The sequence below is a fragment of the Galeopterus variegatus genome, unplaced genomic scaffold (assembly GCF_000696425.1).
Source record: "Galeopterus variegatus unplaced genomic scaffold, G_variegatus-3.0.2 Scaffold16710, whole genome shotgun sequence".
NCBI lineage: Eukaryota > Metazoa > Chordata > Mammalia > Dermoptera > Cynocephalidae > Galeopterus > Galeopterus variegatus.
In genome coordinates, this window is record NW_007742821.1 from 7,852 (window position 1) to 20,485 (window position 12,634).

At 56.4% G+C, this 12,634-nt stretch overlaps 1 protein-coding gene across 1 annotated transcript in view; it reads right to left on the reverse strand.

Moving 5' to 3' along the window:
- The window catches only part of LOC103582554 (protein kinase C zeta type-like), a 13,144-nt gene extending 3,180 nt beyond the window's left edge, over window positions 1-9,964 (reverse strand). The window contains exons 1-3 of the mRNA XM_008564107.1: window positions 9,842-9,964; window positions 2,349-2,480; window positions 859-940 (exon numbers count right to left, since the gene is read on the reverse strand). Coding sequence (XP_008562329.1) covers window positions 859-940; window positions 2,349-2,480; window positions 9,842-9,964 — 337 coding nt within the window. The remainder of the gene's footprint in view (window positions 1-858; window positions 941-2,348; window positions 2,481-9,841) is intronic.
- Window positions 9,965-12,634: the final 2,670 nt, after the last annotated feature.

Here is a 12,634-nt window from a genome sequence, read left to right on the forward strand (position 1 = left end):
TGGATGCACGGATGGTGGATGCATGGATGATGGATGGATGGATGGTGGATGGTGGGCAGATGATGGATGATTGGATGGTGGATAGATGGATGAATGGATTATGGATGAGTGGATGGGTGGGTGGATGGGTGGATGACGGGTGCATGGATGATAGGTGGACGGATGGGTGGATGATGGATGACAGGTGTATGGGTGGGGGAGTCGGGGGTTGATGACAGGTGAGTGGGTGGCCAGGCAGCTGTTTGTCAGGCATCTCTCTTGCATAAGGTGCTGCACTAAGTGCTTCATGCCCTGTGGTCTTGTTTCATCCTTCAAGAGCTCCCCAGGAGACAGAACTCGCATTTATCGGGTGAGAGCCAGAGCTCTCCCACGCCCACCCACAGAGCTGTGGAAGCTCAATGCGGGGCCATCAGTCCAACTGGCATTTGAAATCTCTCTCTGAATGCTTCTTACCACTTAATAAAGCCCCCCCATAAAAAAAACCCACAAAAACCCAAGGGCCATGAGCTGCCATGCCACGTGCACAGCAGCAACCCAGATGGGCTTTCTCTGTGCAGCACCTAGTGTGTGGGAGGCACCTGCCAAGGTGCACACTGCACTAGGTGCTTTCTAGAACTTGTGACATTGGCACAGAGGGAGGGAACCCCCATCCCCTGGCTCCTGGGACAGCGCTTCACAGAGACAATGCTGCCCAGTGGCCACCAGGGAAGGTCTCCCTGCCCTGCCCATCTGTCAGGACTGAGGGGGAGGCCTGGCCTGAGGAAGGCGGCCACGCTGGCTGACAGTGGCCCCTGGAGAGCAAAAGGCACATGGACAGGGAAGAAGCTGGGGCTCTGACAGCGGGAAGAAAGCACCTACTTCCATCAGTGTCCTCAGAAGGAAGGTCCACGTCGTCATTTTTGCCGTCTACCGGAGGTTCTTGGGAAGGCATGACAGAATCCTGCCAGAGAGACACCGGCGTCACAGGGTGATGGGGCAGGAGTCACAATGTGGCTTCTGCGGACACGTCACAACTGTGAGTACACATTGAAATGTGTATATTGTAGCGTACCACATAAAATTATAATTGCTACGTTCGGTGCCTTAGGCTGTGACCTGGCGGGTGCTTCATAGAACAGGACGGCTCACCTAATGCCTAGCAATCCCCCGGCACGGGGTTGCATGGCCTGCATCTAGTCAGTGCCCAGCTGTCAAGCACCATTCTAAGGGCACCGGGGTTCCATCTGGCTGATGTCATAATTGAGACAGCTCATGGAAGGCTGGTTACAGTGGGCCCATGGGATCAAAGTGTATACACAGATTTTTGCATATGTGGCTGAAAAGACCTCTAGAAAGACCGTACCAATTCCCCCAGGACCAGCTGGCATGGGCACCCCACATCCCTGCACTCCGAAACTACTACGTATTGGAACTAGTGGATTCTCCTCTCTTAAGAGAGAGGTGGGCACGACAGTCCCAAGAGGTGACCTTCCTCCTCACACCATGGCAAGACACACACAANGATGTCATAATTGAGACAGCTCATGGAAGGCTGGTTACAGTGGGCCCATGGGATCAAAGTGCATACACAGATTTTTGCATATGTGGCTGAAAAGACCTCTAGAAAGACCGTACCAATTCCCCCAGGACCAGCTGGCATGGGCACCTCACATCCCTGCACTCCGAAACTACTACGTATTGGAACTAGTGAATTCTCCTCTCTTAAGAGAGAGGTGGGCACGACAGTCCCAAGGGGTGACCTTCCTCCTCACACCATGGCAAGACACACACAAGCCGACCCTCCAGACTGGAGGATGAAACGTTCAGTCCAGCTCCTGCCCCCATGGCTCAGCGGCACACAGCAGGCCAGCTGGAAAGGCCAGTGGTGACCCGAACACTTGGTGAGGAAGCCAGTCGACAATGTGCCGCAGGGCCGGGAACCTTCCCATCCAAACATCCAGGGACAGCAGAAGGAAGAGCTGCCCTGGCCCTGCCCTAAGAGCACACCTGGAGGGGACGTTCAGACTGGCACAGGGCACCGGGAGCTACCAGGTCAGACCCAGCTCTCACCTCTGCAGCCCCCAAGAGCTGCTTTACAACTGGGGTAAAAAGGAGCCTTCCTTTACCTGCCCCCCACCAAGAGCACTGGGGGGCCCATGGGGGCTCGGGCAGAGGGCCCTATCCTAGACTGCTGCCCTGGGCCATTATGCCATCATCTTGAGCCCACAGGCCCCTCCTCTTGCCTGGTTGGGGGCAGGAGCAGTGTCACCACCTCTTGACAGAGGGAGGACAGAGGGTTACCAGGTTCGGCTTGGACAAAGAGCTGGAGGCCGGCCCTCTCCCTGCCCGCGCACCCCGGCCCCACTCACCATATGCCTTCTGCAGGTCAGCGGGACGAGGACGTGGCAGCGCTTATGGACCAGCAGTTTGCAGTTGATGCACCTGTAGCCCTGCCTGGCCAGGCCCCATATCCTCTCGCTGCACTGGCCGCAGTACGCTCTCTGTGGACGGGAACCGCCACAGTCAGGCCGGGCTCTCAAGAAGCCCACGCTGCACAGAGGGACCCCGCTGAGCACTCGGCACGCTGCACTTTCCTGACTGTCTCAAAAGATGACACTGAGCTGGGCAGGGGCCGGAGCCTCATCACTTCCGGGCACCAGGCCTGCATCAGCTCTGCTGCACCCTCATGGGTCCATCCCAACACTGGGGGGACCAGTGGCTCCAAGTGAGGCCCGGGACCCTGCTCTGTGTGAGGGGGCGGAGGGGAGGCCACGCGGGGCAGGGAATGAGGCCTGCCTGAGGCACAGCCCCCTGCACTTGCAGGGGTTGGGGATGGCAGCTCCTGCAGGCTGTGCGTAGAGCAGCCCTGGGGGACTGTCTAGTGCAGTGGCCCAGGCTGAGAAGAGACAGCCCTGGAGGACATGACTGTGCCTGGCGCTCCACCTCCTGAGAACTGTGAGCTTCTATAGGACACTTTGCAATCACACTAGTCCCCCCCCCCGCCCCAGTATTCTTCAAGATTTTAAATGATCTTTGTTTTTCATGGCTCTAAACAATCTGAAGTTAATGATAATCGTCAGCTTGTCTGGTGATGCTCCGTGAATTTCTGAACTTGACGAGATGCACAAGAACGGGCGTCTGCAGGGCCTGGCTCTGCACTTGCGGCCACATGCGCGGTTACCGGCGCGTCCGCACTGTGGACAGATCCCTGGTCCCCATTTAGAATTTTTTTCCAGTTGTAATTCTTTGATACGTATTTGACCTCTTCTACCCTTTAACAAGTTTCTGTCTTTTTAGAAAGTCTCAAATTACTCCTGAATTAAGAATAAGAATACACTGTACTGATGAACAGCCTGAACTGAACTCACTGAAAAAAACCTATTGAACCCTCACAACCTGTGGGCCTGGAGTGCAGCCGAGCAGGCAGGACCAATGTTCCTGGCCTTCGTGGGACATGCCCGCCCATGGCCAGCAGGCACGGAGAAGCCACTTGTCACCAGGAAGGGCTGTGCTCAGAAGGCTTGGCCAGGGGCCCCGCCCCCACCCCACAGCTTGTATGTCGTGGTCAGGACTGTACGACCAGCACCTAGGACAGTGCCCAGCACACAGTGGGTGCCCAATAAATAAATGCTTGTTGAGGGTAAGAAAACATACATGCCACTGCTTTTAACTTTGGTAATGGAAAAAAAATGACTTTACTCCAAGTTCTCACATTGCCTAAATCAACCCTCCCTTGAGGGAACCACACAAGGATTGCAGGCTCTATCTGGAAGGGCTGGAAATGCAGTGGAAGGCCATGGGGCTGAACAGGGGGTGGGCCAGGGGGGTGCCCCACCCGAGACCTCTGACTCAGACCAGTCTAGTTCAATACCAGTGCTGGAATCTTCACCCAAGTAGAGCACCTTCTGAATGCATGAATTCTGAATTCAAAGACGGAGCTTCAACTGCACAGACCCGTCTCCATTCTCCTGTGTCTGTAGCCCTGAAGAACACCAGCTACCATTTATGGAACCATTTTTTTTTAAGTCACGTTTTTGATATAATGTGCTAAATGTGTCCAGCTTTCTCTAAGTCACCATTTAGTATTCGCAGGTGTTAGGACACCGCCAGGTGTCCTTACAAATTAACAGAGATTCCTTTCCTTAGGGGGACACCCTTACCAGGGGTCAGGCCAGCCTCAAGCCAGGACAACTGCTGACCAGTGGTAGTGTGGATCTGCCAGGTGCCAGCACCAAGGACACAGAGACCTTGGGCACTTGCTTCTTAGGGGAGCCAGCTGAAACATTGCCAAAGCCTCCCTATTTCAAATCTGCACTTGCATTATTAACATTCAGGAAAATGTGCCATTAAAAAATAAAACAAAACCTAAAACCCAGGTTGCTCCTCTCAGAAATTCACATGAACTAATAGATTAATGCAGTAAAAATATATTTGTCTGTCTTACATCTGTCAACTGGTTCCTTACTCATATTTTCAATCATCCATTTTAGTTTTTAAACATATTAAACACTTATTTCATACTTGACCAGTCTGAGTCTTCTGTCTGGTTTTTGCTGGCACCTGCTCAGGACACTCTTGCTTCCTACTAGGTTTTGTGGTTTTCGATTGTGAGTGCAGATGCCCCATCTGTTGATCCGTGGGAATCCTCTGAGGCTGGGTTAAAGAGGGGCTGCGTTTGCTCCTGCCAGACACTGGGGGGCACTGCTGGGCTGGGCCCACTTAGGGGGTATGAGTTTGGGCTACTAGCACGTGTGGGGCCCAGCTCGAGTTTTCAAATTCTCAAGAAGAGTGCCCCCTGCCCCTGTCCATACCAAGGTGAAGGGAGACACTTGGCTGTGCCTGGGGAGGCAGCCTCATTTCTAATCTGCCCATTGAGCCAATGGCTGGGTCCATTTTATGCCAGTGGTGGGGTGGGGGTCTCATAGTAGACTCTCAACTTGCTCCTTTCAGGGCCTTGATTATCTCAGCAAATGGCAACTCCAATCTTCTAGTCCAGAGGTGGGAAAACTACAGCCGTGGGTGATACCCAGCCCATCCCCTGTTCTTGTAAATAAAGGTTTATTGGAGCACAGCCACAGCCATTTGCAGACATTGTCTGTAGCTGCTCTTGAGCCATGTGACAGAGTTGAGTAGCCACAACAGAGATGTACGGCCCATGAAGCCTAAAATATTAACTCTGGCCCTTTACAGGAAAGGCTTGGGAACCAGTTTAGTTGCTTGGATTGGAAAGCATAAGAGAAAACTTGATGGGAGTTGTCCCTCCTGGGGTCATCTTCCGAACTGGTCTCCAGTCCCCAATGTCACTCCGACAGTGTCGTCTTCCACATGGACTGAGTGATGTGGCTTCCTGTTCACTCACAATAAGGCCAAAGTCCTTGGACCATCCACCAGCTGGCTCTTCAGCACAAGTGGCCCACATGTCCCCAGCAGAGGGCTCCCGGCAGCCATAGGGCCAGGGGGACATAAACTACTGCCGTGGAGGCCCTGAGCAGAGGGGCTGCTTGCTCGCTGCACAGGGAATGACTGACTCCAGACACCGCCTCGCTGCTACTGTAAAGAGAACGCGGAGCTGATCCTGCTCACACGCAAACCTTTGAAGGACGGATGATTTCTTTTGGGCAGATGTGTTGAAGAGGACTGCAGGAACGCAACTTTCGGAGTCATTGCTGCATGTTTCCTAAGTGTTTTCCAGAAAGTAGGGTCCCCAGGGGGAGAGTGGACCCGTCACCACGCACAGCAACATGGGCATTAGTGACTTCTACCGTCTCTGCCATGGACGGGGAAGGTCTCGTGCTTCTCTGATCACCTGTCGGGGTCGAGTTGTCCGCATTTGTAAACAACGACAGCTTTCCTGTGATCACCCACCCACATCCTTGCTCAGCTTCAGTCTCAGCATTTACCAGAAAGCTGGCTTGTAGGGGCTCTTTAGACACCAGGCGCACGTACTGCTTTGATCTCTTATTCCTTGCAGCTTTACTTGCTGCAAACACTCTTCCTGACTGTTCTTTTCCATTTAATTTGTTTGGAAACTACAGAAATCTGCAAGCCTGCACGGCTGAGTCTGAAGACCCCACCGGTCCTCACGACCACTACCTGGTTTTCTCCACAGACCTGCACCGCTTGTGGCTTTCTTTTCTTTTTTTAGCCTCAATCCACTTGCAACTTACTTTGATGCGAGCAAAAGGCCTGGATCCCTCCCCGACGCCTTCCCTCTTCCTGGGCCATAACTAACCAGTCCCCTGTCACTATGGTTCACTGGACGGTCCCTCCTCCCCCTTGCAGCAGATGCTGGGCCCCTGCGGTTCCCAGGGCCAGGCTCCAACCGGTGAGTCTGTCCCGGGGCTGGGACTCCCTGTCGTCGCCTGTCCACGTGCAGGGGCCTGGGGACCAGCATCGCAGCAGCATCCTCTGCCGGGGAGGGGCGGTCCTCATCTCCTTCTCACGGGCTGTCTCCCTTTGGTTCACTCAGCAGAGCCTCTTAGTTCTGGGAGTCAAAGGGAAGTCACTTCAAGTGCAAATAAACACCGGGCGGGAGCCGGTCCCTGAGCGTCTGACGCCCACCCGCTTTTATGCAATAAAGAACACGGGAAACTGTCTCTCCCTGTGGGTGATTTTTCCCCTTTTAGTCTTGCTGATTCCCACAAAACCAAGTATGTAGCTCTCGAAACACCCCCGCTAAGTGAACAGCGGAGGGGATCCGAACGGTCCTATAACTCCCACAAAGTGAATGGTGCACACAGCGGCCGCCAAGGTCTGGGCCGAGAATGTCACAGCCAGGAAATGCGATTCATAACCCAAGGACAACTCGGCGGGCGAGCAGGTGGTGGACTGTGGCACTGGCGCCCCCGCTGCCCGCTCCGTGAACAATTGAGTCATGGGTCTTGGACAGGTTCCCTGCCCGGCCTCTGCACCCGTGGGAAGCCACTTCCTTGTGCTCTGGGGAGGGGACGGGAGGAGCCCAGCATGCACCCAGCTGCCCCTGCTCACTGGTCTGGGGGAGGGGTGGCAGGGGGGGCAGTGGGGGGCAGGCACAAAGTAACCAGCGAAATGGGTTTGTCCTAACACCTGCACAGGCAGAAGCCAGGCCCCATGTTGCCCGGGGCCCTGGCTGTCTCGCAGGTGGGTGGGCTTTGTCCTGGACTAGTCGGCCAGAAATGAAGAAAACAAGCGTGTCACTGAGAGCCGGTGTGGGGCCAGGGCTTCCAGAACCCTCTCTCTGCTATCTTGTCGGCGGGCTACTAGCTCTTCCCGAGATACCCTCTGGCCAAGAACCAAGCCAGGGCCCAGATTCATGGGAAGAGAAGCCTCCTGGCCGTGGAGCTGGTTGGTTGTTTTGTAAACAGACGTGGGGGGTGGCTAGTGGGTGCCTCGTCATGGGGCTGGGACGTTTCCCTGTCCCCACACTCCCAGCAGCCGGCCTTCACCCTGTCTGGCTGGCTCACTGCAAAATCTCACATCCACACCCCGTCGGCAGACCCAGAAACGCCACAAGCCTCCATGGTTCCTGCATCTTGCTGCCTCTGCCCCAGTGCCACAGCAGCACGTGGCACTCAGAGACCTCCCGTGGTGTCTTGCTGAGAGGAGTCACCTTCTCCAGTTCTCCGCGTCTGCCTCGGTTCCCAGAGTCCAGCTCCTGCCTGGCGGACATGCCTCTTCCTTCCTGAATCCCCGAGCACAGCTCCCAGGGCTTTCCTCCAATTGTTAATTATAATAAAGGATTGACCAGTGTGTACGGTGCACCTACTATGTGCCAGGCACAGGACACAGCTCCAAAAGGGCAGAGTCCTATCCCCAGAGCGCTGTGCACATGGGGAGGTGTCATGTGCAGAGCTGTAGGAATGCTGGGAGCCTCCGTGAGTGAGGGGTCCAGAGAAGGGGCTGCTGGATGTTTGAGCCAAGATAGAAAGTAAGGGAGAGCGTGGGCTCCGAGGACGTGGGGAAGGGTGGGCCGGGCAGAGAGCTGAGCACGTGCAAAGGCCCTGAGGTGAGCATGGGAGGGGCTGCCGTTCTGGACTGAACTGTGTCCCTCCAAATTCATGTCCACCTGGAACCTGTGGATGAGACCTTATTCGGAAAGAGGGTCTTTGCAGGTGTGATTAGTTAAGATGAAGTCATCCTGGAGAAGGGTAAGCGGCCCTATTCCAATGACTGTGTCCTTATAAGGAGAATAGAGATGACACAGAGAAAACATCACATGAAGACAGAGCTGGAAATTGGGAATGATGCAGCTTCGTGCCAAAGTAGGGAAAGATTCTCCTCTGGAGCCTTCAGAGGGAGCCGGGCCCTGCCAACCCTTTAATATCAGACTTCTGTCCTCCAGGACTGTGACAGGGTAGGCTTCTCTTGTGAAGCTGCTGGTTTGTGGTACTTTGTTCTGACAGCTCCGGCACGTCTGAGGAGGTGGCGGCCGGTGAGGTGGGGCAGGTAGGTGTGCCCCTGCGGTGTGGATTAGGGAGCGACGAGCTGTGCTTGTGACAGACTCTGTGCTGTGACTGTCCCCAGCACCACAGCCCATAGATGCCCCCGATGTGGCCACCTCCAGCCTTGCCCTCCCTGTGCACCCACACCTGCCTTTCCCAAGCACACAGCCCAGAGACCTTCCGGGGCTTCTCGCTGCCTGACGCCCCAACCTCGTCCTCAGGGCCTCCTACACACTGCTGGGACCCTCCTGTGCCTGTCACATCCTGGGTGCTCCAGCAACTCCTCTGTGCGGACCTCCCAGGCGTACGATCAGATGCCTCCTCCCCCAGGAAGTCCTCTGGGCTCTCCAGGCAGTGCCCAGCCCCTCTCCAGGAGCCTAGCACTCCGCATGCCCCTCCTCGGAGCGGGGTCCAGCCATGTTTTCACCAGGTGATTGGGACCAAGCTCACAGGAAGGGCGGGGGAGGAGCTGCCCACCCCCACACATAACCGCCCAGGTGGTCCAGAGGACGGGCCACAGGATTCAAAGGAGGGGCAGTGGCCACCTTGCCTGGGCTGACCTGGGGCCACTCCAGAGGAGACAGGAGGGGCCTGATGCCCGGTGGCGGTTAATATGTGAGGCTGTGTGGCAGGTCTGTGTGGGAGTGACAGTGGCCGCTGCCCCACCAACAAGCACCTCCATGTGGCTTCATCATCCCCTACACAGATGAGGAAACTGAGGCACAGAGTGGGTGGCACTATGGCTGAGGAAGGGGCAGGGCTGGGACTAACCAGCAATGCAGCTGCTTGGGTCCCCACTATGCTGGGGACAGATGCGGGCGAGCCAGGGGCTCACCGGGCAGTGGCAGGGAGGGGCTTCAGGGGCTCTGCGCAGTGCCCGTGGCAGGGACAGGCCGGCAGGCTTCTGCACCTCCCCTCCCACCATGAAATGGAACAGCTACAAAGCCACCAGAGTTGCCAAATTCCTAGAGAACACAGAAGCACCATAAAGAAGGACAAGGGAAACTAAGTTAAGTGTCCTTTGGCACAGAGGCCCAGGCAGAGATGGGGCTTCTGGGGTCCACGGGAGACCCCTGCAGCCAGTAGGAAACACCGTGCAGCTAAAACACACATCCTGGTGTCACCTGTTGATGCAGCAGTCCCAATACTGGGCGCCAGCACACCATGACATCTGCGCCAATGGGGCTGATAAAGGATTAGGTAACTGGGGATGGCCCAGGACACCGACATGCTGACTGCACCCACACAGCGGACGCCGTGTGGGAAAGTCCTGCAGTGAACACCGTGAGCTCAGCACTCTGCCACCCTGCCTGGCTCGGCCACTGAGTGCTGAGAAGAGCCAGGCCCGGGTCCTGCAGGAAGCGCTCTGCCTCCGCTCTCTCCACATGTAAGAGCAACGTAAAAGGCCCCTGCGACAGAGCCAGGCCCAAGGGGCCACTCACCCTGTTAAAGCGCTTGGCTTGGAAGAGGTGGCCGTTGGCGCGGTACAGCTTCCTCCATCTTCTGGCTCCACGGCGGTAGATGGATTCTAGAAAGGACATGAGGAAGGTGTAAAGACACAGCATCGTGGCCCATGAGCCTTGCTCCCCCACACGAGGCACAGCCGGGATGGCCACTCCTGTCCAGGTGGCTGGAGCACGGCCAGCCCCCAGGGCCACAGGCAGCCAGAGCTGAAACGATGGCTTCCCCAGCGGCGGCTCCAGCTATGCCTCCCCTTGCATGAGCCTCACGCTGTCACGACTGCAGCGGCTGGAGACAGCACAGGCGAGGGTGCAGACACGGGAGGCCCCTGTCCCACAGCCGGGGAGACAGGGCGTCTCCACAGGGCAGGCAGGGTCTGCGTGAGGACAGTCACTCGCTGATGGCCACGGCCAAAATCACCCAGGCCAGGGCAAGCCCCGCCGTCCTCTGCCTGTTTTCCTTTCCTTGCCTCTGGGCAGCTCCATGACAGCCAGACCCTATTTTCCGCACAGGGACAGGTTCAAAATGGGCTGTGATATTTACACAAAACCATCTAGGGACAGACAGTTGGCGCCGCACTGGAGTCCACGGTCAGCCTAAAACACAGAACTGCTCGGACATCAGCTGCTCAGCCAGATGCAAGAGGCACGAGCGTCCCGCAGCCTGACACAGCTTATGCAGACGGAAAGCCAGACCCACGGAGCACGTGTCATGGATCCCAGTTACCAGAAACTCGGAACTCGCCGGGAAGACCACCTCCTTTTACAAATGCCGGGGCTGACACCGTAGCGCTTGCTCCCAGTCTGCTGTCCCAGAATGCTTTGACACAAATGCACGTGGAAACAAAATCTCCAAAAACATCATGTACAATGGGAAGCTTTGTGCTTTTATAAAATTCTGTAGTAAAAGCGACTTTCATGAGCCTAATGGAAGTGGCATGAACATGCTAAAGTGGAAACTGTAATGGAATGTTTTTAAAACAAGCAAATTACCAAGTCTGGCTGGAACCTGCCGAAATCAGGTCAGAGCAATTGCAAAACCTGTTTCTCTCCCCTTGAATGGGAGAGTCAGTGAGAAACCACGAAGTCCAGGTCCCTCCGGGAGTGGGAGCCCAGCAGAACAGAGACGGCACGGCCGACGGTCGGCTCGGCCCATGCAGCCCCTCTGCAGGACCCAGCACGTGGCTTCTGATGCCCAAACCATGGCCTGGGGTTTGGTAGAGGACCGAGGGTTGCGCAGTGACCCCCAAAGATTTCCTGCTGCAGAAGACACCCAGGCGAGCCCCAAGGCCAGGGTGGGGTCAGGGCCAACCTTCACCCCTCTGCTCCACCGCTTCAGGCTTCAGGCCCAGGGCCTGCGGGAGGCACAGCCCTGGGAGGGGAAGGCTCCTTGGCCCTGAGGAGTGCCTGGGGAGCACCCACCCACCTCTGCCTGGGGTGACGACTGCCTGGTCCGGCCCACCCACCCCACCTGGCTCTCGCGGGGAAGCCTGGCCCACAGCAGATCCCAGCTCCAAACATCCACAGGCCTGACCATCCCTGGGTGTGGCATTCTGCCTCCCCAGCTGTCCTTGCAGAGGAAGGGAAAAGGGTGTGGAGTGACAGAGGCAGGCAGGCCGGGGCACAGAGACAGACGCGTAAAACTGAGGGGCCGATCTGGTCAGATGGGGTAAACCAGAGCCAATCCTAGCTCCTCTGTCCAGCACGTCCCGTGGAAGTCTAAAAATACAGGGCCGGCCTGTGGCTCACTTGGGAGAGCGTGGTGCTGACAACACCAAGTCAAGGGTTAAGATCCCCTTACCGGTCATCTTTAAAAAAAAAAAAACCCCGCCCAACTGGGTGTCCTTTAAACTCAGTTAAAGCTGCCAGAAATAAAGGGACTCAAAGACACCCCAGCAAGGCCAGGGCCCAGCAGTGCGCCCAGGGTGAGATGAACTCACTCAGCTACTGAACGACTGAGACCCCGCCTCACAGCACACACAGATGGGCCCCTCAGAAAATAAGGACTTGAGCATGGGCAACAGGATGACAGAACACCTAGGACAAAGGACAGGAGAAGATGAGTAACCCAAGGGGTTACTGTGTCTGAGGACACAGAAGGCACAAGACAAAAGGAGGGACGCGCAGGTGCGAGCGCCGTCAAGTAAGGCCGCGTCCATCCACGGGCCACCCCGGGAGGGGACGAGCCTACACCACCCGCTCACACGCAGGCCACGGCGGGTTATGACTCAGGATGCTAACGAGCACCTGCAAACCGCCAAGGACACAGCAGGAGAAACTGAGCAACGTCAAGACCCGGTGGTCCACAGAAGACGGATGGACAGACAGACAAATGGCGAGTGAGGCAGACGAGGAGCCTGGCCGCCGAGCAATCGGGGTTCATGCCTCGCTGGAGGCGTCCTCACAGACCCAAGGGATCAGCAGAAACCGGTCCCCACAGTCCCAAGCACCGTCAGGAAGAGCAGCCCCCGGGAACCGCTTGTTCTCCTGGAGAGGGTCTAAATCGGAACAAGAGCGCGTCTGTAAAGCGGACCGTTAGCCCCCACGCCCAGCAATTCCCTGCTCCCAGGTCAGAGCCCGAGTGGCTCTCGCACATCAGCTCGGGGAACATTCAAGAATGAAGATCCTGTCCCACAGCAAGAGCACAGATAAATAAACTGCTGGGAAACCCACTTCAGCCACGCTCGCGGCACAGACAAGCTTTGAAACGTCAAAAATCGAATCCAGGGCCACTTTGGCCATTGTTATAGAACCAATAACCAATTCCATGTTCAG